Source organism: Triturus cristatus, chromosome 2_2 (assembly GCF_964204655.1).
Source record: "Triturus cristatus chromosome 2_2, aTriCri1.1, whole genome shotgun sequence".
NCBI lineage: Eukaryota > Metazoa > Chordata > Amphibia > Caudata > Salamandridae > Triturus > Triturus cristatus.
The window spans coordinates 970,757,508-970,785,346 of record NC_140582.1 but is presented as its reverse complement, the minus strand read 5'-3'; the positions used below and the strand labels follow the sequence as shown (position 1 = coordinate 970,785,346).

The 27,839-nt window shown below is 44.1% G+C and overlaps 2 protein-coding genes across 3 annotated transcripts in view; one reads left to right on the top strand and one right to left on the bottom strand.

Moving 5' to 3' along the window:
• The window catches only part of CPEB2 (cytoplasmic polyadenylation element binding protein 2), a 226,879-nt gene extending 212,149 nt beyond the window's left edge, over positions 1-14,730 (top strand). For both annotated transcript variants that reach the window (XM_085642400.1, XM_085642399.1), the window contains exon 11: positions 10,918-14,730. In XM_085642400.1, coding sequence (XP_085498526.1) covers positions 10,918-11,145 — 228 coding nt within the window. In that variant the 3' untranslated portion in view covers positions 11,146-14,730. The remainder of the gene's footprint in view (positions 1-10,917) is intronic.
• LOC146863019 (uncharacterized) overlaps positions 1-27,839 on the bottom strand; it is a 471,045-nt gene that overhangs the window by 231,684 nt on the left and 211,522 nt on the right. The window lies entirely within an intron of this gene.

Genomic DNA, 27,839 nt, shown 5'->3' with positions numbered 1-27,839 from the left:
ATAGGGAGAGAGAGGGAGATGGATAGGGAGAGAGAGGGAGATGGATAGGGAGATGGATAGAGAGATGGATAGAGAGGGAGATGGATAGAGAGGGAGATGGATAGAGAGGGAGATGGATAGAGAGGGAGATGGATAGAGAGGGAGATGGATAGAGAGGGAGATGGATAGAGAGGGAGATGGATAGAGAGGGAGATGGATAGAGAGGGAGATGGATAGAGAGGGAGATGGATAGAGAGGGAGATGGATAGAGAGGGAGATGGATAGAGAGGGAGATGGATAGAGAGGGAGGGAGATGGCTAGGGAGAGAGGGAGATGGCTAGGGAGAGAGGGAGATGGCTAGGGAGAGAGGGAGATGGATAGAGAGGGAGGGAGATGGCTAGGGAGAGAGGGAGATGGATAGGGAGATGGATAGGGAGAGAGAGGGAGATGGATAGGGAGAGAGAGGGAGATGGATAGGGAGAGAGGGAGATGTGTAGGGAGATGGATAGAGAGGGAGATGGATAGAGAGGGAGATGGATAGAGAGGAGATGGATAGAGAGGGAGATGGATAGAGAGGGAGATGGATAGAGAGGGAGATGGATAGAGAGGGAGATGGATAGAGAGGGAGATGGATAGAGAGGGAGATGGATAGGGAGAGAGGGAGAGGGAGATGGAGAGGGAGATGGATAGAGAGGGAGATGGATAGAGAGGGAGATGGATAGAGAGGGAAGAGGGAGATGGATAGATGGATAGGGAGAGAGGGAGATGGATAGATGGATAGGGAGAGAGGGAGAGAGGGAGATGGATAGATGGATAGGGAGAGAGGGAGATGGATAGATGGATAGGGAGAGAGGGAGATGGATAGGGAGAGAGGGAGAGAGGAGAGAGGGAGATGGATAGGAGAGAGGGAGATGGATAGGGAGAGAGGGAGATGGATAGAGAGGGAGATGGATAGAGAGGGAGATGGATAGAGAGAGGGATATGTAGAGAGGGAGAGAGAGGGAGATGTAGAGAGGGAGATGTAGAGAGGGAGATGTAGAGAGGAGATGTAGAGAGGGAGATATATATAGAAACAGTCCTTTCCGCTCTCTTCTCAGCGGAATGCAGGCACGGACCTCTCTCCTCAAACTCAAATCAACAATCCCACAACGCAAAAAAGTGGGTGAAGCAGGTGATTTATTACCCAAGTTAAAACAGGAACATAGCAGGACCAGTGTCCTCCATGACGCGTTTCGCTCCACGCAGGGAGCTTGTATATGTGTGTATGTGTGTGTATATATATATATATATATATATATATATATATATATATATATATATATATATATATATATATATATTCACTGAAAAAACCATAGGTTTCACACGTGTTATAGTTAGCTGGACATTTCACTCGTAAAAAACCAATGAAATTCCCCCGTTATAGTTAGTGCAGGCAACTATAACTCACGCGACCGCAATCCTATGCTGATGACGTCAGATATTACATCACTGTATTTAGACACTTATTTACCCATGTCTTCTTCCATTAATCTTTAGCTATACATATATTACAAATATGTATTTTTCATAAAGACACATAGGTCATCAGTGATGTTTTTTTCACCCCCTCAGACTGCGAGAGACAAAATGGCGGCCGACACTTCCTGGTTTCGACCGATTCGAATGTTTACCGACCTCTAACAACCAATCAGAATTGCGCTCGCGCACGGCAGAGTGCGCACAGACGCGCACAGTGCACGCGTATAGATATTGATATGCTTACACCAGACCTGCAAAAGTCACTTCCTTGACCTTATGGCTACCTCTGCCAAATTTCACGTAATTCTGTTCAGCCGTTCGGGCTGTAGCTGCGACTAAAGGTCCTATGGAAAAATGCATGGGGAAAACGCGTTTTGGGACCCCCCGCCCCCCCATTTTTCTCGGCCCCCGCTTGACGAATCACCCAGAGACTTTCAGGGTAGGAGCTGAGCAGAACGCCCCATTAGTTTTGAAGATTTCGCGAGGATTCGTCAACCGGCGCCAAAGTTAAAGATAGTGTGTGTGTGTGTATATGTGTGTGTGTATATATGTATGTATATATATATATATATATATCTATATATATCACACACACACACAAACAAAAGAGGTTGCCCCACCATTGAGGTGCACTCGCTGGCGGCGTGCAGTCGTAGAGTCAAGCGCTTCAGGGCACAACACAAGTCCCTGAAGCGCTTGACTCTACGACTGCACGCCGCCAGCGAGTGCACCTCAGCGGTGGGGCAACCCCTTTTGCTTAAATATTTGTGGCCAACCCAGGTCACGAGGCGCACCACCCCGGGATCCAAGGGGGTCCGCAGCTGTTCACTGAGACGGCATGGCGTGAGCAGGTGAAGGTCGTGTGACATGCAGGCGCACAGGAGCGCAATGGTTTTAGTTTCTCTCAAGAACTTTCCAGTAAGCAGAGATGGCAGCGACCCACTGGGGGTTTATTCATGAACTTCAAGTCCCAGAATTCTAAGCAGGATACTCACCTGTATGCAATGGCTGTAACCAATAAAAGGGGATGTTCTTTGAAGTTACACGTTTGCCGTTTCTGCTGCTGTTTGTCAAGGAAGAAGGGCGCCAAGCCCAAAACGCGTAGGCAAGTGTTGAGACTTGTGTTGTGCCCTGAAGCGCTTGACTCTACGACTGCACGCCGCCAGCGAGTGCACCTCAACGGTGGGGCAACCCCTTTTGCTTAAATATATATATATATATATATGTCTCTTCAGGCGTAGGCCCTTTTAAATAAAGAAGCCTTAAACCTGCAGTCTTGGAGTGCGTGCATTCTTCTTGTCAAGGAGTTAGGATTATTTTGAATATGTGTGTGTGTATATATATCGCTTGTTTAATGTGATCTGAGGTCCCCGCTCGTTGCCAGGACTTTTCAATGCTTTTGACTTTGATAAGCATTCCTTTGGAAGAGAACTAGGATTACAGGTAAGCAATTTATCCTTCTTTGTTGAATCAGTCAATCATGTTTCTTATAAAGTGCATCTACTCACCCGTAATGGTCTCAAGGTGCTCGTCTGGGGACACCCACATTGCCTTGCGTATCTTTTTGATAGGTGGCAGTGTATTGCCACACAAGATTGCTCAGGGCATGGAGATTTGCAAGCCTTCCACCATTTCTGCCTGTCGCTAAAGCAATGGTTGCCCATGACTTCTTTGTAGCCAGTGTTGTCGCTTCCAATCTTTACATTGAAGTCCCAAATCAGTATGGTCCTGTCTCTCTCAAGGCATTTCCCCAGGATGGACTGAAGTCTGTAGTTAAACTGTTCTCTCTCAGGGGATTTCCATTGATGATAATACGCACTTAATAGTACCGCCCATGTGCGGGGAGCCTAGAGCACTTTACAATATATATTAAGTGTAGAAGTTCACCTTTCCTCAGTAAGGCCAGGATAGCACTTAATTTATTAAAATGTTTTGCAACCTATAAATGAGGCTATATTGTCCAATTGCTTTAAAAAAGGTTAAGAAATAATTAAATGACCATGAAAAATTATCTGGAGCTGTAATTTGTCCTTATAAATCTCATATTATTGCTCCATGTGGACCTCAAATACTAATGTTCATTGAGCACGAGCGTACCTGGCAGAAGTCTTTGCATGCACCTAGCCTGGGGTCTCAACAGTTGAGCAACATCCTGTATGGATACTATCTACTACTGCTAAGCAATACCCTTGTGGGCCTACGGAGACTGTTCAATAGACTTGCTGAGTACTCGCTAAAAAAATCACTTGGGAATTAACCTTATGAAAACTAAGTTATACCTCTGAAACAACGAATAGTGAAAAATGGATAATAGCGCCTAAATGGGTCCAACATTGATGAAGTTGCAACTTACATGTACCGAGGGTTCAAATTGGACTCACAAAATTCTTTTGTTGCAGAAAAAATAGCTATCATTGCAAAAACAGAGGCTGCTGGGGCATGATCTAAAGGCGCTGATAACTTAGCAAATCAAAATGGATTCCAACTTTACCTTATGGAGGTGAGAATGCTGGGTGAAGATGTAGTCCTGCCAAATACCTGCAGGAAAGTATACAGAATCTTGGTATCCACGACTTATGGCAACTGAACACGAGTAGCTATATTTTTACGAAGTATGTGAACAAATGCAAACAGCAGAAAAGCAGATTGGAAGATCAAGCTGGTCTGACAAAATTATCACATGAGTGGTTATTAATAAAGTCATGGCTCAAGCAAGGAACAGCCCTATTTTGAGGCAGCTTGGTCATTGACCAGCAAGTGAGAACTGGATAGGATGTGATTTGGACACCTCCCCACCCTAGACTTAGTTTTCAAGTGGCAGAAGTAGGCCCAGCCAAAAGATGCATTGTGCTGCTTGTGTCGTCAGGCAAAAGAAACGTTTATGCATAAACTTGGCGTATGTGCAAACATGCTAGTATACCTGAGGTCATTGCTGCAGAAGGAGTTCCAAGCCTTAGATGTCAGAACCTGCAGTGCAGCGGCCATAGAGGCTTTAAATCCAAAGCATTTTATGCTGAACATTCACCATGCAGTTTTTAACAATTTTTAACAAACTGGTCCAAATTTTTTCTTGAATGCTTCCCATAGGCTAGCAAGGGACCTACACAACACTTTCAACTTGCTATTTGCACAATAAATGTTTCCCCTGCACAGCTTTTTTAATGATTGCATTATTAGGCACTTAAGCTTCCTTCTCAGATAGATGCACGTTAACAAGTTTCATTTTCGCATTCCTGTAAGTACTTGCATCTAGATTTCAAACTGTAATCTGTAAAATGTTAAAGTATGCTTCAACTTCTAAGAGGTCCTAGTCCTCTGACCAGGATAGTAGAAAGATTGATGCTGCTGGACGGAAGATTTGTTGAAATATACAAAAAGTGATGGATGAAATGCTTGAATTAATCTCCGCCATTGGTAATTACTCTGCACCACATCCCAGTTGATCGCAATTTTGCACACCATGCCTAATCAATTTGGACCTAGCTATATACAAATCAGTCTAGACCCTGCTCCAGTGGAACAGTCCAGCCCAAACTCCCAGGCTCAGTCTTCCCTGAACCGGAACACCAGCAACCCAGGACCAATATTTTTACTAATCATCAGCCAGGTCCACAGCTTGGTTCCAGTGGCACACTGTGTACCCATCCCACTTCAGGGTTACACACTGAAATATAAAAAAAAAAGTGATGGATGGCTGCATTGCTTAAATTAATCTTGCGGAAGATCTCTCACTGAGGCAACAATGTTTAATACAGGTAGTTCAGTAGCTCAATCAGGTGGTACGGTGGACCTGTTTGGGAACTAGTTAACTTTGCTGGCGACCTTAGTGCTCAGTTTGAGCCAGTGCTTTCTGGTGCTTGGCACCAGTCCTTAATTGCATAAATAAAACTTTTTGAAAATTTGTAGAAGATGGATTAATGGTACATACCCAGGACATTAGTTCCTCCATTCACTCGACAGATTCAACAATCCCTTCTTTCGGCCAAGAAATTTCATTGAGACACGCTTCTTGGCCAAGTCTAATATCTCTGAAGTCTGATAATTGGAGGAAAATTATGAATCTGCCATTCATGGCTTCAGTCTTTAGTTCTTATACAGATTAGACAATGCAGAAGGTAAAGGAGTGTAAGGCTCTCAAGGCTGTAGGCTTGGAAGAGCGAACGTACTTCAGATCGCAGTACCAGCGCTGAAACTGCTGTTCCCATTCGAGACAGAGTTCATTACCTCTCACACACCCTCCCCATCACCTACCATCCGGTGGTCTTATCAATTGCAATCTCAAGGCCTACATCATCAGCCTCCTTAGAGAAGATATAAGAGTAGAAAACAGCAGCAGCATTGTTCCTATTGTGGGAAGTACAAGTCTCACAAGGTGACTGTATCCCTTCCTCTTCTCTGTGTGCCACAACATCTTGAAGAGTGACAAAATGGGTTCCTGCAAATTTTACAAAAATAAATACCCTTCAATTAGTCACCTCCACCATCTATCAATTCCACCAAAAACCAGCTGCATTTGTTGCTAGAGAGGTTCAATTTCAAGGAGAAAAGTTTATCTAGTCAAGTTATCTTTTGTTTTGGGGGAAAAAGGACCGGGCTGGGAAACCACGGTGGTCCGGGAAGACTTGCTTCATCTATCTCCACCAGCGAGACATTCCCTTTCATGTTAGTATAAAAGGGCAAATTCTTCTGAAAGGAGTCCCGTTTCATCTGGATTCACCATCACGAACTATCATGGTGAATGTGTCTTTTGTAGGTTGGGGAGCCCATAGGCAAAATTTACCAATGCACTTTCTATGGACGGACCGAGAATGCTGTTTACTTCTATGTGCTGAAACTGAGGGCAGTTCTATCTCCTAATTTCATACCCTCATCGACATCAAACAAGATTCTGAATCCGATAGTACAAAGTAGTTGTATTATCCATCTAAATAAGAAGGCACCTAAAGTAGCTAAAAGTACGCGCACTTTCATTTGGTAGACACCCGAAAGTCTTTGCGTCTTACAGGTTGTCTCCAAGCAAAACTGTGCTGAATTTATGCTTATCAATATCAATCTGTGCAGGTCCAGAATATAGGATCATTTCCTTTATTTTTTTCAGAACACAAAAAACACTGAATGGAATGCTCGATGTCGTTGGATTTTGTGAACTATCATAGGTTGATAATCGGGGTTGGTAAAGCAGCTATACGCATGTAATGCTCCTGCTGCATAGGTTTTGATAGCAATTGAATACTAAACAATAGGATGGGATTTCATGCCGGACTGGATAGCAAGCCCACCCATCGCCCGACTGGTATGGGGAATAAGGAGAGCAAGCTGCCAAGGGAGTCAAGTCACCTGGGCCAGATACTGTCTTCACGAGGGCTGGTTTCTTCCAGCCCTCACTTGTGGGGCGACTAACAGAGGATTGAGGAAGCCTACACCTGCCGAGGCTCAATTGTGAGCTTGAACATACCAGCAGTATCATTTTCGTAATTGTAAAAGGGGACTATTTCCCTTCCAGGACTGCATCTCCCAGCACACAATGCGCTTTCTCATTCAGAGAAGCCTACAGAGGGCGCGCAATATATAAATGCAGAGCGGCAGAGCTTGGACTTGCGTAGTTTCCTGTCATCACTGGCCTTTGAGAAAGAATGCTGAATTCGAAACGCGTCAGGCAAGAGTGATGTTTGGGCTGTGAAAGGAATCGGCAGATGGACGTTTCCGTACCTATGATGTGAGCGTGGGCTTGAGTCTCATTGTTGGCGTTAGAGTGCAACTCGTGAAAGGAAATCAAGCCGGAGCGTTATATAGATGTACACATTTTTCCAGTGGTAAGAAATACAAGCATAAAATAGAAAATACTGTTCTTGGCCCCTTTCCAGGGAGGTGGGCAGGTTGCTTATGAGTTTGAGGATTACCATAGAATACAACTATGATTACAGGCAAGAACGCTTTCATTCTATTCCACAGGATCCTCATCATTGGTCATAAGCACTGAAAAGAGCAAGCTTATCCCACCACAAAACTTTGCAGCCAACAAGAACAAAATACAGACATTTCCATTCATTATGCAAAATGATTCCTTAATGAGGCTTGGCCTACTTGTGCATCAGCATGCAAATCTGAATCCAAATAAAGTCTGGTAAAGGTGTTGATCTCCTTATGGCAGAAATCTGTTATTCAGAAATGCGATCATTCTGTTCCTACTCAAAACATTGCGGAATTCATGAGCCCTTCAATGCATGAACTTTACAAACCTATCACAACTAATCCACAAGAGAAAAAAGGAAGCACATATTAGTAATCTGCTAACTATTTAAATCTAATCTTGGTTTCTGGAGTAGCGTGCTACTCTTCACAAATCGAATCAATGCCTCATCTGGAGTAGTAAGTGCTATATAAATACAATTGCTTGGGCTAATGCCTTAAATTTGCAGGTAACTTGAAATCCTAGCTTTTTTATAGACTCGCCCATTTATGGATGTTCAAATCGGAGCTAGTCTTTTCCATCTTAAACAGCTCAGTGAACACCCAATATTTTTTTCCTTGGCCAGGTGCATGCTAACAGTCCTTGGGTTCCTTCCTCTTTCACTATAGAAACAAACGCTTTGACATCCCCAGATTGTCCAGGAAAATCCGTTACTTGAGTGTAAAATGTTCCTGTCCTAATTCTAACAATAGAAAAATATAGACACATCTACTCTACATTGTCTTCCCTTCACTATCTCCCAGTTTAAAGCCCTGCTTATTAGTCTTGTGCTTTTTCATAATGTGTTGATTGATTATTATAAAATCTAAACATCATTAATTCTGCTTCTTACTTAATCTCTAGTTCCGTTCAGTCTATTTTGGATGAATGCTTCCATAGGGTATAGGCTACTCTTTTTGCAGCTTTTCTCAACAGGTCATTAGGTAGGCTTGAATTTTGAAGAAGCCTACAGACCTGACTAAGCACATAAGAATTTGACTGATTGCACCATACAACACAGCAGCATAAGCTGCGATTCATTGGTGTGACGATGTTGTACAAAAGACTTAGCATAGTGCTGTCAATGACTATCTTCTAATCACAACCTTCCTTTGCTATCTTTAGCTAGATCGCATCCTGCACAACATGGATACTGCAGAAGTGATTTTTTTTTCTGTACTTGAAGAAACCTCAAATGTCTCTTGCTCGCTATGTGAGGAGAGTAGAATATCCTATGGTTCCTTGTTTCTCAAACTATGTGGCTTTATATATCGAAGCTGTTACATTATTTAAGCTCTATACAAAAAGGAGTAGTATTGGTAAATACTGCAATAATCAGAAAAGAGTAGAGGGTCCATTAGGATGTAGGGCGGATCGCCACCGCCCGCATGGGGGTGGCGATCCGCCCTACATCTTTCCCCGCCCGCCACCAATTTCGCCCCGCAATATTAGTATGGCGGGGGGTACCGCAGCGGATGGGGAAGATCGTCCGCCGCTTTTCCGCCTGGTCGAAAAGGGTTTAATATGGTGGCGGTGTCTGCTAGACACCGCCATCCATATTTGGATGCAGGCGGAAAGCAGCCTTTTGGAAAGGCATGCAGGATTCACATTTGGGGGCCCGTTTCGGGCCCCCAGGAAGTTGGGGGGGATGGGAGGTACCTATGGTACCCCCCTGCATTTGCATGCACAATGCGACAGGCACCGCGCGGTGCCTGCCACTTTGTGCATGCAAATGCACAACATGCATTTTTACCATTGCGGCGGGTGCGGCTGAAAGCACCGCCCGCCTCAATGTTAGAAATGCGTGATGCGCCCACCAGTGTGGCAGGTGCATCATATTCTCCCCCACGGGACCACCGAACTTATGGCGGGCGGTCCCGTTTTCCATCAGGATGGCGGGCAGACTTTGTCCGCCCGCCATCCTAATGATGCCCTAGGTGTCAAACTTTGTGTCAGCAGTGATTTACAAGATAGCACATCCTCCGTGGTACAGTTAGGGGAACAAAACACACATTTGAAATTATTTTTACAAATCAGTATGGTGCTTACACTGTCTCCTTACACCCTCCTACTAACAAAGTGCATGTTTGTGAATCAAAAAATTCACAATACCAGATTGTGACACGTTGATACTGTAAAACACACCAGACCTTAGTCCAAATAGTCACGTTGATCAGTCTTTCAAGGTAAGTTTCAGGATGGAAGATGTTTACTGAGAAAGCATACACCGTCCCTCAAGTCTTGCTTGACAGTACATGGGTTGCGCTTTGACAGTCCCACAAATCGTGATCGACTCACAATTCATATGTTGCATGGGCAGCTAGCACATTTTTTGTTTCTTTGTGACTTTTTCCAGGCTTAATAGTATCTGTAAAAAAGGAGATTGGTGGCACCAGGAAACGAGAACAATTCCTCCTCCTTGGGAAGCTGAAAAGTTTTGCTCGACTGTGTCCCTGTTCTAGCAGGCTGAAAATTGTCCCGAAACCAAAGGTAGCATTCCTAATTCTGATGAGAGCAGGAATTAAGTAGTTGCTGTGAAGTACAAAGTGAAGCTTTGGTAGTAACCACTGTGCTGATAACCGCATACCACCGACTGGTCGGCCATTGTATTAGTAGAATGGTTTCAGAGGGACGTGATAAATTCTGGATGGAGATGTCCGTGCTCGACCTAAAAATTGGATGAAGTGTCTTCCATCTTGAAACTTAATTTGAAAGCCTGATCAACATGACTATTTGGACTGTGATCTGGCGTGTGCTTCAGTATCAACGTGTCATGTTCAGAAAGGAGTTCAGCTCAGTCAGTGCTCCACATAAGTGTACCATAGTCCCTTGTTTCTGGAGTAATTATGCTTGCCTGGAATCTATAGGAATTGTTACTGTTTCAGCAGTCAAATGAGACCAATCCGAACCACTACAAGATTAAGTGGCTGGAATTGGGCTTTACAACAATTAACCATTTATTTCTTCGTTCACCTCATAAATACTTTGTTTCTAAGTTTACTCAACATACAAATGCTCCATGTTGTGTTTTGGCAAATTACAGAAACTCCCTGCCCCAAGACGGTTTGCTTGCAAAATGTGATTATGATTCGTTACTATTAGATCTTGAACATACGTCTGCCAGTTAGACAACCTACATTGTGACAGATTTTTTAATGCAGTTTCTTAGGAAAGGGATATTTTTCACTGTCCATTTATAAGGGCCCAGATGTTTCTGAATCTGTAGATCATGTCTGGTGCCTCTCTGGAACAGACTCTAAAAGAGTATGCTGGTCCATGAATATGACTGAAGGGGGTACAAGCTAGCAGAATAAGAATTATTATGCTTTGTGAGCTAATTGATTGTAGACTCTCAGCCTTAGGCTAAGAACTATAGAAACCCACTATATTAGTCTTTAGTTGTGTTAAATGATGAAATAATGACATCACAGTCATGGTAAATGTTGCATCTTTTTCTTTTCTAATAGGTGGAGGTGAAGCCATATGTGCTGGATGATCAGATGTGTGATGAATGCCAGGGTACACGGTGCGGTGGAAAATTTGCTCCTTTCTTCTGTGCCAATGTTACTTGCCTGCAGTATTACTGTGAGTTTTGCTGGGCAAATATCCATTCACGTGCTGGACGGGAATTCCATAAGCCATTGGTAAAGGAAGGTGCTGACCGGCCTCGACAAATCCATTTCCGTTGGAACTGATTATAATGCCCCAGCAGATACGAAAAGAAAGAGTGGTGCATGTGGCTTATTGTTTGAAGATACTGACATGCAGAAGAAATAAGTGCATTCTTCTGCTTTTCACCCCAGCTATCAATACATGCATCTTTATCAGCAGCCAAAACACTACAAGCCTCTTGTTTTTCACCAAAACCCCACATCTCAGGCTTTCTAATTTTTGTGATATTTTCATGTTAAAATAAAATTTTCTTTTGTATTTTTTCCAAGTTATTTTTATATGTAATGTTAAAATTAGATATGAGAATGTTTTGCATAGGGGGCACAGTCTGCTGCTATATTTAGTGGGTGAAGCGTGCACTTATTTCTACACATGGGTTTTTAATTCAAGATCCGCCCCAGTTATTTACCAAAGGTAGCAAAATAATAGAGATGGAATATGTCTGCTACAAAACTTATTTTTATTGTCGCTATATTCAGTGTATACATAAACAAAAAAATAGGGTTGATTTTTGCTCTCCATTTTGACTTGCAAGATATAATACCTCAAGATAATCTGATTTATTAGCTATTTTTAAACATTTTTAATCACAAGCTGTATTAGCTTTGCTGCTATATAGGTGTTTGATGTCACCTATTAATACGGGATTGAAAACGTTTAAGACCCTGCATTGTAGTTAAAATGCAGGCAGCACAATATGGCATAAACTGCCATAGTTTTAGAATGTGAAGAAACTTGCATGTTTACTTACCTATACCATATGCATGCACTATAAATATTAACTAACCAGAGGGTAAGTTATTGCAAATGCTCAACAAAGCTATATAAAAGTAGGTAGCATGAGCAAATTACAATTTGTTACAAACCGCATACTTGCATGCATTATTGTGACTCAAGTTAAAAAGCTGTCCTACATGTGTACAATATGCAAATTAGTTTTAGATTAGTAAGTGCAGCCATTGTGTGACCTGGTCGGTAGTGGAATTCGATTAATGCAGACTGGATGTACTATTGTAATCCCTGTGCAATTTTTTGTGGTGTGCAGTTATAATTCATGTTGAGTGACGTAGTATAGATACACATTTGAAAAAAGAACTTGAAGTGAAGCAGAAGGAAGTAACTATAAACCCTTTAAATATCATGGTTAAGATTTCCTCTACAAACCAAAGATGGCCAGCACACTGCTAACCAGTCACCAAATGTGAAACTATTTAATACATAAAAATTTGCTTGCATAAGATTGCAAAATGCTTTAGATAAAACAAAAAAGTCAAAATGGAGACAGTGTATATTAATACAGAAGGCTAGTTGCATATCCAAGAAAATATACATTTTAACAGTGAAAATTGGCTTGGAAGATGTTTGCATGGCTGTCCCGTGCATATGGTTGCCTTCTGTCAAACTGTTGTCACTGTTACATGAAAATTGTTACTTGAACATCCTAAATAGTCATTTTGTATTTAGTTTATGAAGTAATGACCTTGCTTTCTATTTTTTTGGTTAATGTCTTCATGAACACTGAAGGCCTACCTTAAGCAGTGAGGTGTTTAATCTGCTCAGAATAGGTTTTATGCAACTAGCCCCCAAAGTTTAGTTATTAAATGGATATGTTCTGCAACCATAGCACACAGTGCAGAAGTAGGAGTATAAACAAATACAAGTACAAGGTTACCACTTTTCACAGTCCCTTGTGACAATCCTTCGTGTAAGCAAAGTGTTGACCTTATATTGGTTGTCAACAGTGTGCTTTTTTTGTACTGTACAATGTGGTTCATGTCTGACTGCTGTTTTTAATGTGGTTGTGGTTAAAGGTTTTAATGTTTAACGTTTATGCTGTTTTAAGAATAGCTATTTTCTAATTTATTTGTCAAGCCTGTCTCCTTGTTAATTAACATGATCCTCCACATTTGCTGGAGCGTTGTTTTCTAATCTTAACCCTGCCAATCCCTTAATCCATTTTGACATTAGTTATGCACTATTTTTGTATCCGTGATTCTTTCAACAGTCAGCTATTTTTGAGGCACACTTTTTTTGACTGATGACATCTCCTTTGCTATACCTCAATTTTTGGACTTAGGAAGAAAGTGTTAATAATTTAAATATTTAACTCAAAGTAATTTTTTAATTAAATATTTTTCTGTTCAATATTTTAAAAATTAAAAACTAGAGGTGTTGAAGTACATTGAATTTAAACTAAGAATTACAATTAAATGGAAGTGTTGAAATTGACATCCCCTTTTAAAAAAACATTAAAAGGAAGAAGAAACTTAGCACATAAGGATATTGTTTGGCATGGGTAAAAGTTAAATGTTTCTTGTCATTTCATTTGTCAAGAGCAACTGAAGCCAACTGTTATAGTAACCCTGTATTCCGTATGTGTTTGTACCAAGTTCTTATTTTCTAATTGTTGAACACTGTATTGGATTTTTTTAATTTACAAATCATATTTATTTTACTATTTTTGTAGGAGATTGCTAGTTGATTTCAATTGTATTTTTGTAATTTAATGCTTCACTTCTGTTCCCTGATGTGCATATTGCTGCCCGAAAGTATGACAGTAGAGGGAGAAAAAAAACTTTAAAAGATCCGCATTTATTTGTTAAGAAGGAAACATTTAGCATTTATATATTTGTGTATGGAAAACACTTGATATTTAATCCCTTTTGCATCTGGCTGCATAAAGCCTCTCCTCAAAGATGCTAGAAAACTTGAATATAACACATTTTGGAAGGCTGACTAACCTCGATTCTGTGTTGTGATGTGCAATACTGTTTCTAATGTTTGTATAAAAAGAAATAACAGTGTAAAACCTTTTTAATGCAAATTTATTTTTTTCATTGCATATTTTGCAGATTTTATCCACGGTGTCATTTTTTTACTGTCAGAAAAGATTACCCCTTTTGTCATTGCAAATATTTTTTAAATCCAGAAATCTTTGTACTGATGTAAATGATTGTAGTTATTTTGGATAGTGTTTTGCTAACAAAAGGAGAGACTTTTTCATGCATATTTCTATTTTGTGTTTGTGTTTTTTATTTTGTTTTTGTTTTTGATTTTAATAGTAAAATATTTGGAATAATTTTTCATATTGTCATTAATATTATTTTGTATTTTTATGTGGAAATATATAATTTTATGATGCTAATTGCTAAAGTTTATTTCATGTTGAATTATTTTTGGAGCTAAAATCTTTGTAATAAAGCAACTAGTTTCTACTTCGACAGTTTCTGTATAGAATCGCACAAGTGGTTTACAGAGTGTTTGGATTGTAATTATACATGGTTCTTTGATATGCAACTTATGTTGATTTTAATTTTATATTCCTTATGGGGTGTTAAAGTAGTTTTTTATTTTTTTCTAAATGAAAAAGTAAATACAGAGTACACATGCTTTTATGGACACTAGGTGATCGCCCTCCGCTTACACTTTTTGGTTAACTATTTAATTTGTTTTACTGTTAACTTCCAGGTGTCTAAATCTCCAGTCTGTCTGTTGTACTGGTAATTTAACTCTGTAATGGAATAGTTTGCTGCCAACTATTTATATTAAGTAATTTTTAAATATTTGTAATATTGTTGACTGACTAATAAACTATTAAGTTATTGACATTCTCCTTTTTATTCGTGTGGTCTGTCTTGCAACCTATATGACGTTTGTGTTGTAGATTTATCAGATTTTGCTACCCAGAAGTTTCATTTGCAAAGAGCTTTTGTGAACCTATTTGTTTACTTGTGCTTGATTTTCACCAGTTGTTATTGTAGAACATTGTTTTCCCCCCTTACTGTATCAACTCTAACCAGTTTCCAGGGGTGTGGGAATTTACATTGCCTGACACCGAGACATCCACATTTTTCACAGGGGCAAGATGTTTTAATGTCTTGCCTGAAGTATCCCACTTAGTGGTCCTCTTTTGCGCTTTGCTCCCAAAGAATCATTCATGCATTTTGAAGCCTGTCCCTTGCGCTCCTCTCACCCCTACTGCTTGCTCCCTTAACCTAGTTGACTCCAAGTCTGCCCATCAGACTCCTCTCCCTGGTGCTCTACTTTCTATGGCACTTCGCTTTTTATTCAGGTGTTTGTATTAAGCTCTTTGCACCTCATTGGGCCTGCCTTGGGTTTTTTTTTTAACCTAAATTCAGTAGTGTGAAGATCCATTCTGCTGCACGTTACTTCAACAGCACCCATGAACAAGGGAGAAGGAAATATGAAAGAATATGTGGAGTGTATTTTTGCAGGTTTGTAGGTAGTTTTCTGTATTGATCACCAGGCATAGTTTAATTTCAGCCACCCGATGTCCCCAAAATCACTGTATTACACACATCCTACACTGGCTACCTATAGAAAAGAGAATTCTGTTCAAGGCTATGTGTTATGTACACCGCATTCTGACAGGTAAAAGCCCCCTTTACCTCAAGTCATTGATGTCTAGATACACCCCTGGTCGGGATCTACGATCTAGGGATATGGCCTTACTGACGATCCCGAGAATCTTCAGAGCCAGAATGGGAGCTCGCTCCTTTAGGTACCTGGCGGCAAAACTATGGAATACGCTACCTATAACCATGAGAACTGAATCTAGCGAACACGCTTTTCGCAGTCAACTGAAGACATGGTTATTTCTGAATAAAAACCTCTGAGCGAGTGTTCAGCCTCTTTTTTGATCTACTCTTCTCGATGTCTCAGCGCGGGGACACACCGATAGGTTTAACCATGCGCTTTACAAATGAATAAATAAATAAATAAATCCCTGGACTTCATATGTTTTTTTCCTATATTGCTAAAGGATTATATGTGCTTTTTTTTTTTATATTGCCAAGCATGCTTTTGCAGCGTTATCAGGTTACTAGAAGCCAAAGGGGTAACTTCTTCCCACAGCTGGCGTAAAATAGTAGTCATCTGGATTTACCACCAAATAGAGCGGGGTAACTTCAGGTCTTGAAGGCAAAGAATGTGTCGGCCTCAAACTCACCTAAACCATGCACTTGTCCCCAATAGTCCAGATTTTTGTAACTTTCAGTAATGCCATATAAGCCCCTGGAGGCTTTATTCGGCCCCATTCCCCCACCATTAAAATACTGGATAGCCTAGTACTGTGTATCAACATTAAAACCTTAAAAGCATGAAAACTGTTGTATTGCTTTGCGCTTGGTACAAGCGTTACAAAGCTGGGCATATCCGGGACTGAAGGCCACCAGAAAAAAAACATTTGCAGAGTATCACACAATGTGCTTCAGTAGGGGCAGTGGTAAGAGCATGGTGTATTTTGTGCCAATATGGAAAGTTACCCAAGATACACTGGTGAAGGTGATTTGTTAAAAAGGGGACGCCTTGCATGTCTACAGTGTGACCATCCAGGTCATTCATAGGGCTACATAAAAATTGGTATGGGAACCTGCCCATAATGCTTTTTATTTGCGTACATTAAAAGCAATAAAAAGCGTCTGCCACTGTAGGTTTATAGCAGCATCCCAGCGTCTTGAAATCCTATTATGAACTTCAATACACCACAGTGTAAAAGTTGGTTTGAAGCAGGAGTTGGTTTGGTGGTTCAATATGGTAAGCTCTTTCAAGCTGTCCTGCATGCTTTGTGGTTGGATTCAATCATTTAAGTAAAACCCTGTAGCAGGACCACCTGTTGCAGTAAATAAGTACATTTCATATCGTATTGAGTAAAAACATGGCAAGGCAAAGCTACTGTGATATGGGAGAGAAAATATTTTGTTTGATTCTAAAACGACAGTTCCGGCTTTTTACCAATTATTTTCTTCCCAGAATCCTTTCAAAAAGGAAGCAAGCACATTCTTAGAGGAAGGTTTGTTTAGCTTTGTTTGTTAACCTCAATCTAGTTCTAAGGCACTTTGCCTTTACAGGCGTACAAAATCCAACATCTGTCGATATTAAGAATTTTCAGACATTGTTCGTCGTCATTGGATTGTAATGCACTCCTCATAGTTTGAGTGTATTGCTGCTTGGATGGTGCTATTCCACCAAGCAGTGTCAATATTGTGCCAAGAAGTAAAAAAGTAAACCTACTGTAGGGTGCAGCACAAACACTGCACATAAATCATTGGGGTAAATTCTGTTTGAATTAATGTGCACCTCAACCTGAATTATTTTGGAATTCCTGTAACTGACTGTGGTTTTGCACCTCTGTTGTTGATTGGCATGGTCTGCTTTACACTCTCCCCTGGTGTTTGAAAACAAAATAGTCATGCACTTGTGAGTATCATTACTTACATATTGTTATTTAGGTCTCACTGACAGATAGCTCTAGCAATCTGTCAAAAGACCTATTGGGTTACATGATCAATAATTAAAGGTGACTTTAGGTCAGCCAACAACTTACAATTGGTTGGTTATCTTTACAGTTGATTCCTATTAAATGGCTTGTCTTCCTCTTTAGTTTGTCATTGCCCTGGAGCATAGCTTCTTTACCATTAGTTGAATGACTTGTATCCTTTCACCGCTTGTATTCTAGGAACTACTTTGTTCCTTTCTTTTTCAGCACTCCATGTGAATGCATGACATTTCTTGCTGTCTCCCAGTTTGCTGCTTACCACCCTGCTGCCTACCCCCAACAAACACCAGTTGTCTAGTGCACCCCCAACTCTACCTGTCTTGCTTGTGATATATTGCTTTAAATTTTACCACCAACCCCACATACCACGCAGAGGCTCCTTCTCAGATTGTACCTCTACTCCGAGTTGCTCAGCAGCATTCTGTTGCTTCCTACCTTCCTAGTCCCACATAACTATTTTTAGGTCTTACGTAGGCAGCGCTTGTGCAGTCTCTCTGAGACATGTTGTATTCAGAATATGGCCTTTAAGCTTTGCCAAGCACTTCTTGTTGGTTGGTTGGCCTGCCTTTTGGAAATTACTGTGGTTGGTCAATAGTATCCATCTGCCTCGCCTTTGGGTGCTTGGTTCCCTCCGACGGGTCATCAGATTGTTTCTTTTGGTTGGCCATCCGTTGCCTCTTCGCTCGCAGGCCACCCACTCCCTCCCATTATTGCTGTCCTGTCCGTCCTTGCTGGTTTTCTTTGCAGTGGTTTTGTCACTGCATTCTCTATGGTTGTTTGTTCTGATGTTCCCATTTCACTGCGCTCAGATTAGCTGGTCTAGTTTTTAATAGTCCTGTGCTTCCTTGCTTATAGACGCATCCCCTCCCTCCAGTCATTGCCATCTTTCCTGGTTTTCTTTGCAATGCTTTCGTCACTGCATTACGGTGATTCGACTTCACTGCACTCAGACTAGCTGGACTACATTGTAATATTTTTGCTCGGAACCTTGATGTACTTTGTGCGTACCTTCACTTTGCTTCTCATTTCCTTTAGAACCATTTCAGATTTCAGACAAGCCCCCCCCTTAAGGCACACTATGACCCGGCGTAGTGTTGCAATTAGCACCACTTTACAGAGTTTGCCAATGAAGCGCTACTTTCGTTTTCTCGTCTTTTGTTGTTGCAGTTATTTATATATCGACTGCAGGTATTGGAGCACTTAACATAAGCACCAGCTACGTTACATTTTTGGTAGGCATGGGATGATTAAGTGATTTGGACAGAATCACAGAACGTGGAGCAGACACCGAGACTCGAACCTGGTTCCCCAGTGACAGTCGACAGCTCTGGCTGTTAAGCCATATACCTTTTCTCTAACCAGTTGACGGCCAGGGTTGTATCTGTACATTGCATAACCATTACGGGCTGGGGGTGAATGTATGAATTATTCAGCATTCCGTCCATTTGTTTGCGTAACACTTTTCACCCTAAGGGGGATGGGAATGCCCAGACCTGGGTCCCTTGCTCACTGTGCCACTTGATTCAAGCTAGCCTGGCAGATGAAGGGCACTCTTGATTGGGGGTGAATGTATGATTTATTCCGCGTTCCGTCCATCATTTGTTTGCGTAACACTTAACCATTACGGGCAGCACAACAAAGCATCACTCCAACATGGGGCTGGTGTGCTAAATTAGTGGGTGAATGAACCTACTCTTGTGACTGTGTGTAACATGCATTACACTCTCGTTTTTCTTTGTATTCTACTTTCTGTTCTCTTATTCTCTCTCCCCTCTTCTCTCGGTCTCTAACTTTCTATCTCTATATCGCATGTGGTATCTCCCGCCTCGCTGTGTCTCAATCTTTCTTTGTTATCCTTTTTTGCCCCTTCTACTCTTATTCTTTTTCATTGTCTCCCTGTCTCTTTCTCAAATGTTCTTTCCTTCCCTCGCTCTCAGTTTTCCCTCACTTTCTGTTATTCTTCTACTGTTACTCCATCTTTCCTTTCTTTAACCCCTTCAGCGCGGCGCGGATTACCGCGCCGTGCTGAATGTTCCGTGCGCGGGCGGGGCCGTGACGGAGCGGTTCCGTCATGCGTACAGCGCAACCGATGCGCATGACGGAACCGCTCCGTCACACGCATCGAAGGGGTTAACGCTGCCTCCATCATTATCAGCCAATCGTTTTAACTCTCTGCTACTGCTGCCCCCCCCCCCTCTCTACCCTTCTCCGCCTCCCTTCATGGAGAAGTAAATGGGAAGCTCAGGTCTCACTGTCCACCCTTTATTCTCTCTCACCCGCTCTCGGCAGCGGCTTGTCATTTGCAGGGTTCCCATCTCGGGCTGCGAGGTAACTGGCCCACAGCCTGGTTTTCTGAGGTCCCCCCCAGGACCAGGACTGCGTCCCCGACACATGCAATCAGTGAATTCATAGTCGTTAGGATGAACAGCCTTCCATCCAGGCCCTTAAACCCTGACACTGTCTACATCTCCATTAGGATGGGCCAGCTTAGATCCTGGTTCTTACATCCACACAGTTAGTCCATCCCTATTACGGTGGGCCATCCTACATCTGTGCACTTTTACACCCTCAAACTAACTTGGTGCATCTTCATTAGGATGGAATGCCTTACATTCGCAAACTTATTCCTTCACACTTGCTAAATAGTCATACACACAGGCACTTAAAGTAATCTGGAAGTGTTTTGCTTGCACTCTTGGTGCCAAGCACAGACCTACCAGTGGTGGTTTTCTCTGTTATTCTGATCGTTGTGGATCTATGGCAGGTATCCCACCACATTCGTGGCAACTGCCCAACGTGGTGTTAGAAACCTGGTGAGATTAGCACCATCATGCTGTTTACCGTTTTTAAATACCCGTGACTAAAAGGATCAGGTGACTCAATATGTCCATAACCGGCATTTCCCTTTATATAATAGAGCATTCTCGTCATGTCCTTGACTGCATAGTATCAATTTGCAAAAGGGAATCCAGGATTGTTGGACTGTATCCCAGTGACATGCCACATCCACCAGATCCCACGACCAACGCACTTCCTTTTATTTTTAAACCATTGTTATTGATTTTGTAAGCTGACAAAAAGGTATAACAAAGGCAACCACTGGCAGGTGGTGCGACATTTGAATGCATGTACCATGATGGTGGGTCTGCGAAAGGAAAAAAAAGGAAAATGTAACACAGAATAACATTGAGGGGGGAAGAGGGTAGATAAAGGGAGGCATGGAGGGCGGATCGCCCAAGGGAGCCATGGCCGTCGAATATGTCTGGGCTTCTTACATGTATCTGCAGACAAGGTGCGCGGGATTGTTAGGGGCTGACAAGCACAGAATCCGCAGGTATTGGGGAATAAAAAACTTGCTGAATTCATCCGCCAAATGTTATACACGGTTGCCACATCTTGTCATACCGTGGTAGCTGTTGAGTGACCACAGCCGGCAGCTATTCCATCCCTAAGACTTCCCATACTTTATGCAGCTAGTCTTGCTGTGTGGGCACCTTGTCGGTCCCCCATCTGGCTAGGAGCTTCTTAGCCGCCCCTAAGGTTAGGGTGATACTTTGCTCCTGGGTGATTTCAGTGGGTATGTAAGCTGGTTGGGGAGACCCAATAGGGTGTAACTGGGGAACCTGGGTATGTCTGTCGAATATCATGTTAATAGCGTCCAGAACCTCTGTCCAGAACTCCTCTATTTTGGGGCATTGCGAAGAAGATGCATAAGTGTGCCCTGTTGACGGCATTGCCCACTCTCTCTTGGGTTCCACTTGGCCATCCTCGCCGGCGTATAGTACCAATAATGGGCTATTTTGAGTAGCATTTCCTTGCTAGTAGTATTAAGCGTGGATGTTTGGGCTCGGTGTAAGATATCACTCCATTCCTTGTCAGAGAAGGAGCGTTCGCATTCTTCTTCCTATCTAGCCCTTGCGGGTGACGGCAATGGACTCTCAGGTTGTGTCAAGAATGTATATATGTCCGAGAGCAGCTTCTTGTCGGGGCTCCTTGTGATAAACCATTTTTCAAAGGGTAGAAGGGGTCTACCCACATGGGGCTGGATCCATGGACGAGTGACCCAATGCGCCACCGCTTTATATTGCCATTTCACTGAATTTGGGAGTGGGTAGTGTCTGTAGTTGGGCAAAGCCCATGAGCCCATTTGTGTCAAATAAGTCTCCCACTCGTTTGCAGTTGGCGTCCTGCCATACCTTGAAACCTGAACCCTCTAGTGCCGGGGGTGGGGGAATTTCGGATTGCTTATAAATGGGGTCTGCGGGGAGATCGGAGTGGAGAGGTTGTGCTTCAACTGCACCCTGTCCCAGTCGCCCAGTGTCGCTCTTGTGAACGGCAATAGGAATATTCCCACTGGTCGGTGGGGCTTGGGCAGCCACGGTACCTTTCATATATGTATTCCCGCTATGGCTTGATCTATAAAGCACCAGTGCTTTTCGGTGAGTGTGCGGGACCACTCCACCATATACTGCATCTGTGCGACCTGGTAGTATTTTCTAATGTTAGGGACCCCCAGATCCCCCTCTGCCACTGCAAGGGAGGCCAGAGACCTGGACATTCTCGCCCGTATGCCTTTCCAAATAAAGTCCCAAATCAAGTTCTGCAATTTATCTAACTCCTGCGGGGGATGCCAAATGGGTAGGGTCTGCATTACATAAAGCAGCTTGGGGAGTAGTGTCATTTTGACCGCCGCACGCCTCCCCAGCCACGATAAGGTTAGCTGCTTACATTTAGTGAGATCTGAACGGACCATGGCTAATAGGCTCCCATAATTGTGATCTACTGTGGCTTTGATTGTGGGGAAGATTTGTAAGCCCAGGAAATTGGGCCTGAAGAAGAAGTGCTCACTCCAGTTCCTGCAACTTCAGGTCTAAGATCACGGACTTCTGTGGATTAAGTTTGAAGCCTGATGCACATCTAAATTCCATGAACTCCGCCATGGCTGCTGGCAAGGATTCAACTTGATCCGTAAGAGTCAGGAGTACGTCATCTGCGTATAGCATAATCTAATGCTCTCTCCCTTCTTAATCCCGATCACCCTTGCATTTCCCCGTATACACTTCGCCAAGGGCTCCATGTAGAGCACAAATAATAGGGGGATAGGGGACACCCCTGTCTGGTTCCCTGCTCTATGGGGAAGGGGGCGGGTTAAATGCCGTTCACGCAAATGCTGGCTTGTGGGGCTGCATAACACGCCTGTACCCAGCCTCGAAATCGGGGGGGCTTAGGCCCACCCGCTCAAGCACCCGATAGAAATGGCCAATGCACGCAATCTAATGCCTTCTCGGCAACAATCATTACCATTATCGCCGGTGTCTGAGAGCGATGTGTTTTATCCATGAGATGACATAGCCTCCTAGTATTATCGCTGCACCCAGGGGTCAGGAATAAACCCGGCTTGATCGGGGTCGATGATCCCTTGCACATACGGCACCAGCACGCTAGTAACAATTTTTGCATCTACATTCAGCAATGAAATCAAGCGATAAGATGCCCATTGCTTGGGGTCTATACCTGGCTTGGGTATTACAGTGATGAAGGCCTGGCGCATCGAATCTGGCAGTATTCCCTGTGTTTCAATGAATTGTTTAGGTGAGTGAGTATAGGTGCTAGGTGGGCGGCGAAGGTTTTAAAGAATTCCCCTCCGTATCCATCCAGGCCTGGTGCTTTCTGGGGCTGCAGCCTATGGATAGCAGTGAGCACTTGCTGTACCGTGATGTCCTTCTCCAAAGCCATGTACAATGGCACCTCCCCTGCGCCGGAATAGACCCGTGACAAATATGACTCTATCTCCCCCTATGCATCAGTCGTGTAGAGTGCCCTATAGAATGCACTAAAAGCGTCTGCGATGCCTTAGTCTGTGGCACATGAAGAGCCATCCTCTCTACATATTTGTTATCCGTCGTTCTAGTACCTGTGCGAGTAGCTGGTGTGCTAACATGCGTCCTGCCTTATTGCTACCTGCATAGTATTTTTGGCGCAGTCTCAGCACGGTGTATTCCGCTAGTCCCATATCTATGGCCTGTAGTTTCCGCGCGTTCGTCAACTGACGGCGCACCGCCATGGCTCCAGTTCCGGTGTTTTCTGCCTCCAAGTCCTTAATCTGACTTTCTAAACGGACCAGTTTCTCGTCGCTCCCTATCTTAACCCGTGGTAATGCCAATAAAGTGGCCCCACAAAACCACCTTTAGGGTCTCCCATAATGTTGCGATTGCCGTGTTGGCTGCCTCATTGTGAGTCATGAACGTGGTCAGGGCCTCCAGGGTATCTGTGCGGACTTTATCATGTTCTTTAGAAAAGGGCATTCTCCCTACTGCATGGAAGGCGGCACAGATAATTTTCATCCGGAAAAACTGAAAAACCCCATAGCCCCCATGAATGATTTATCCAACTACCGTCCCATTTCGTTATTACCTCTCCTGAGCAAGGTACTAGAAAAGCACGTGAATTTGCTTTTCTCTGATTTTGTTGAAGTTTCTAACTGCCTTGCTGTATCTCAATCGGGCTTTCGGCCCAGACACAGTACAGAGACTGCCTTGATTGATGTTGCTGATAACATCAGTATGTCCCTAGACAAAGGACAAGCGATTCTGCTGGTGTTACTTGACTTATTGGCAGCCTTCGATACTATCTCTCATCAGACCTTGCTCAGGAGGCTTGGGGAAATTGGCATCCATGGGAGTGCTTTGAAATGGATGATGAGCTTTCTGTCTGATAGAACTCAAAATCTGGGCCTATTCCGTTCAAAAACCACTCAATTGACTAAGGGAGTGCCGCAGGGCTCATGTTTGAGTCCCTCTTTATTCAACATTTATGTTGCCCCCTTAGCAAGACTGTTAAAGAACTTAGGGTTTGTTCCTATGTCCTAATGCTGATGACACCCAACTTCTCTTCACGTTTGATAAGAACAATCCGAATGCCCAGATAATCTTCGCAGAGGGCATGCGCTCCATTGAAAGATGGATGCAAAATAATTTTCTCCAGCTCAATGCAGGAAAAACTGAGATAATACAGTTTGGCGAAGCAATGTTGAGGTGGTCTCTGGGGTGGTGGCCCGAGGAAATGGGCACCCCACCCACACCTAAATTAGTAGCAAAAAACGTGGGGGTCCACTTGGACCAGAAGTTTACTATGAAAGAGCATGCAACATCTACGGTAGGGTCATGTTTTTATGTGTTGGGGCTTTTAAGGAAGGTATTTCCCTTTCTGCCTCTACACACGTGAAACTCTTATCCAGGCGTTGGTGTTAAACCGACTAGATTACTGTAACTCTCTGATTTCAGCAAATGAAGCATCTTTGAATAGGCTACAAGTAGTTCAGAACACTGTGGCCCGTTTGGTAGCCAACTGCCCCCCACAAACTTCTTCTTTGTCTCCTTTTACGACAGTTACACTGGCTGCTAATACGAATTCAGTTTAATATTTGCTGCATTGTGCACAAATCCTTGAATGGGAAATGCCCCAGCTACTTAACGAAGAAATTGACCAACTACCTGCCAACCCGGTCCCTCGGTTCAGGATCCAAATTTCTCCTGGTCACTCCTCGTTATAGGAAAGAGCGCGTGGGAGGAAAAGCTTTCTCCTATGTAGCCCCAACCCTCTGGAATGCACTACCAGTGCACCTCCGACTCTGTCCGGATTATCTACAGTTTAGAAAACACCTTAAAACTCTACTGTTCTAACTCTATCTATATGTGACTGGTAGCAGCAATCCGACAGCGCGGAGATACCCCTGAGGGGGTGATTCAGGCGCTCTATAAGAAATCAAATCATGTGTGAGGAGTGTGGTGTTGAGACGCCAACGGGGAGGAGCTGAGATCTGCTGGGGGTTGGGGGGGTGCGGAAGTTCAAGCGCATGGGGGAGTGATCGGAGAGAGCAGCTACCCCTAATTCCGCAGTGGTGGTAGCTTTTATCCCCGGCGTACTAAAAAAGAAGTCGATTCGGGTATATGTGCGGTGGGCTGCCGAGTAGAATGTGTAGTCTACCTCTGTGGGGGCAAATGCCTCCAAATATCAATGAGGCCAGCTTCAGTCAGCCAGTCCTTAATGCCTGTGGTGAGGCTCCTGTCCTGGAGTGAGACTTGTCCCGTTGGCTATCCATGATAACATTAAAGACACCCCCTACTACCATCTCACTGTCCGGAGTAGAAAGTAGGCGGTCCAGGGTGTCCCGAATGAATGATTCCTGCTTATTGTTGGGGGCATAAATAATGGCCACAGTGTACCTAACACCCTGTATCTGTATGTGCAATGCCAACACCCGACCCAGGATGTCCACCATGACCCCCTCTACCTTCCCTGCAAAATGTGTGGCGATCAGAATGGCAACTCCAGCTTTCTTAGCAGGGCCTGACAAAGACAAAGTATTGGCGGTTGAACCAGTGGGAGTGAATCTGCCGCCAATCTGCCTGGAGGAGTAGAGTTTCCTGCAGCATGCATATGTCGCATTTGGTATCTTTGAGGAATTAAAGTATCGCAAGCCGCTTCGCCGGGGAATTTAAGCCCCGAACTTTAAGACTGAGCACACACACCATGTTTAGTAACTACATACCTTGCTGTATGTTCATGCAAGTGACCCGCCCCGCCCGGCCCCCTAACCCTCCCTGCCACTCCCCGGGGCAAAAACAAGAAGTACATCAACTTCTCCCTCCCGGGAGTCAGTTCACTCTACAATTTGGGGTCTGTATCTCGGCAGGGTGTGCCCGAGGAAGTTGGGTCGAGTAGGTCAATGAGCCCCTCCGGAATGGAATGGAATGGCCCAAAAAGTGTGAGTAATGGGAGTCCGCTATGCTAAAGCACCTCAATTCTCACATGGGTAAAGGATGTTAGTTGCCTTGAGGTAGCGGAAAAGTAATCACTCGATCTTTCAATAGTTGCCAGATTTAGGCCCGGAAGACCCCTTGTGTTGCAATTGGAGGAGTCGTCGTGATCGTTCCTCTCGGCTGTCTGGTTCTGTCGGTTTTGTGTTTTTGGCCCCTGTCTGTTTGATCGCTGTGGCCCCCTGTTAGAAATGAGGGGGCTCTGGTTGACGCAGGTGTGAACCCACAACAAGCAGGGACCCTTTACTTCTTGTCAGGGCGAAGGATGACTCCTCAGAATAACCCCTGCTCACCCTCTAGGTGCGTGGCGCGAGCAGTCTAGGCTAAGTCTCAGGCGTACACGGTTAAGCAAATGCAGTTACACATACAGTAAACCCCTTGCATGCACCACAAATGGACACCAATCCGGTAGTATATAAAAATAAGCTTTTATGTAGTTTCAGCAGAGTTAAATACAAGGCCTAGTAACGTTGACCTGATGGGGCCACAATTCGTAGGAATACGGTAAAGTTCTCTTTGTACGAAAAGTTCTTTAGGCGGGCACAAGGTGACTGTAGGCCTCAGCACCCTTCGGCTGAAGCGGCGACCGGGAAGCACACGGCAGATGACAGGGAAATCAGAACGTTGCGGACCCTGGATCCGATGTGAGTTCGTGGTCGGAGTTGTAAGTACAGTACCTTGTCTCTTGACGCAAAGGTGGGGGCGGGAGTTCAGCGGCTCTTCGGCAGAAGAGCGAGGCGGCGTCCGGGGCTCCCACACTTTACGATGGGGGTCTGATCTTCAGGCTCACGACCAGAGCGGGTGTTGCAGGTGGCGGGTGAACAAAGCGGGGCAGCCGGGCACGCCGATGCGTCCGGGCCGTCCGAGGCTGGGAGATGCTCACAACCGCCGATTCCGGCGGGAGGGTGAAGGTGCACAGCGAGCCTCCAGCGAGCGAGGTGACAGGGCAGCCCAGCACAGCGTAGGGGGAGCGGCTCCGATCGAGCGAGGCTCTTCCCAAGGCGGGGGCGGCTAAGCAGTCCTGGTCACGGCTCAGGGAGGGACTGCGGCACGAGGGTCACAGCTCCGGCGAGGGAAAGGACACCACGGTCTAGCAGCAGGCGAGTGAAGATCAGGTAGAGCCCAATGGTCCTGGGGCTCTGTTCAGGGGGCAAGCTCAGTTCCAAGCCCTTGGAGATCGTTTTGGAAAAGCACAAGTCTTGAAAATAAAAATAAAGCAAAGTCTTCAGCAACAGTTTCTCTTCTCCCCTTTGGCAGCAAGGTCACCACTGCAGGCCAATCCCCCCAGGATAGGGACAGTCTTCCTCCTACAGCTTCCCCGGTGCCTTCTCCTCAGGCAGAGATTCTTCTTGGTCGAAAGCGGATCTAGTTTCTTAGGAGCAGGGCTCCTCCATTTATACCACAAATCTTTTGTTCTCCCAGGCCAGGGGGGCCCTTGCCTAGTTCAGTCCGGTTTCTGAGCACTTTGTTTACGTGATGCAGGCTTCTTCTTTCAGAGTGCAGGGCAGAGCCATCAGACGCTCCACAGGGGGTGGAGCCAGCCTTGAGGTAGCGGAGCACTGTCCTATTCAGAACCTAGGAGCACTCCTCCCACCCATCC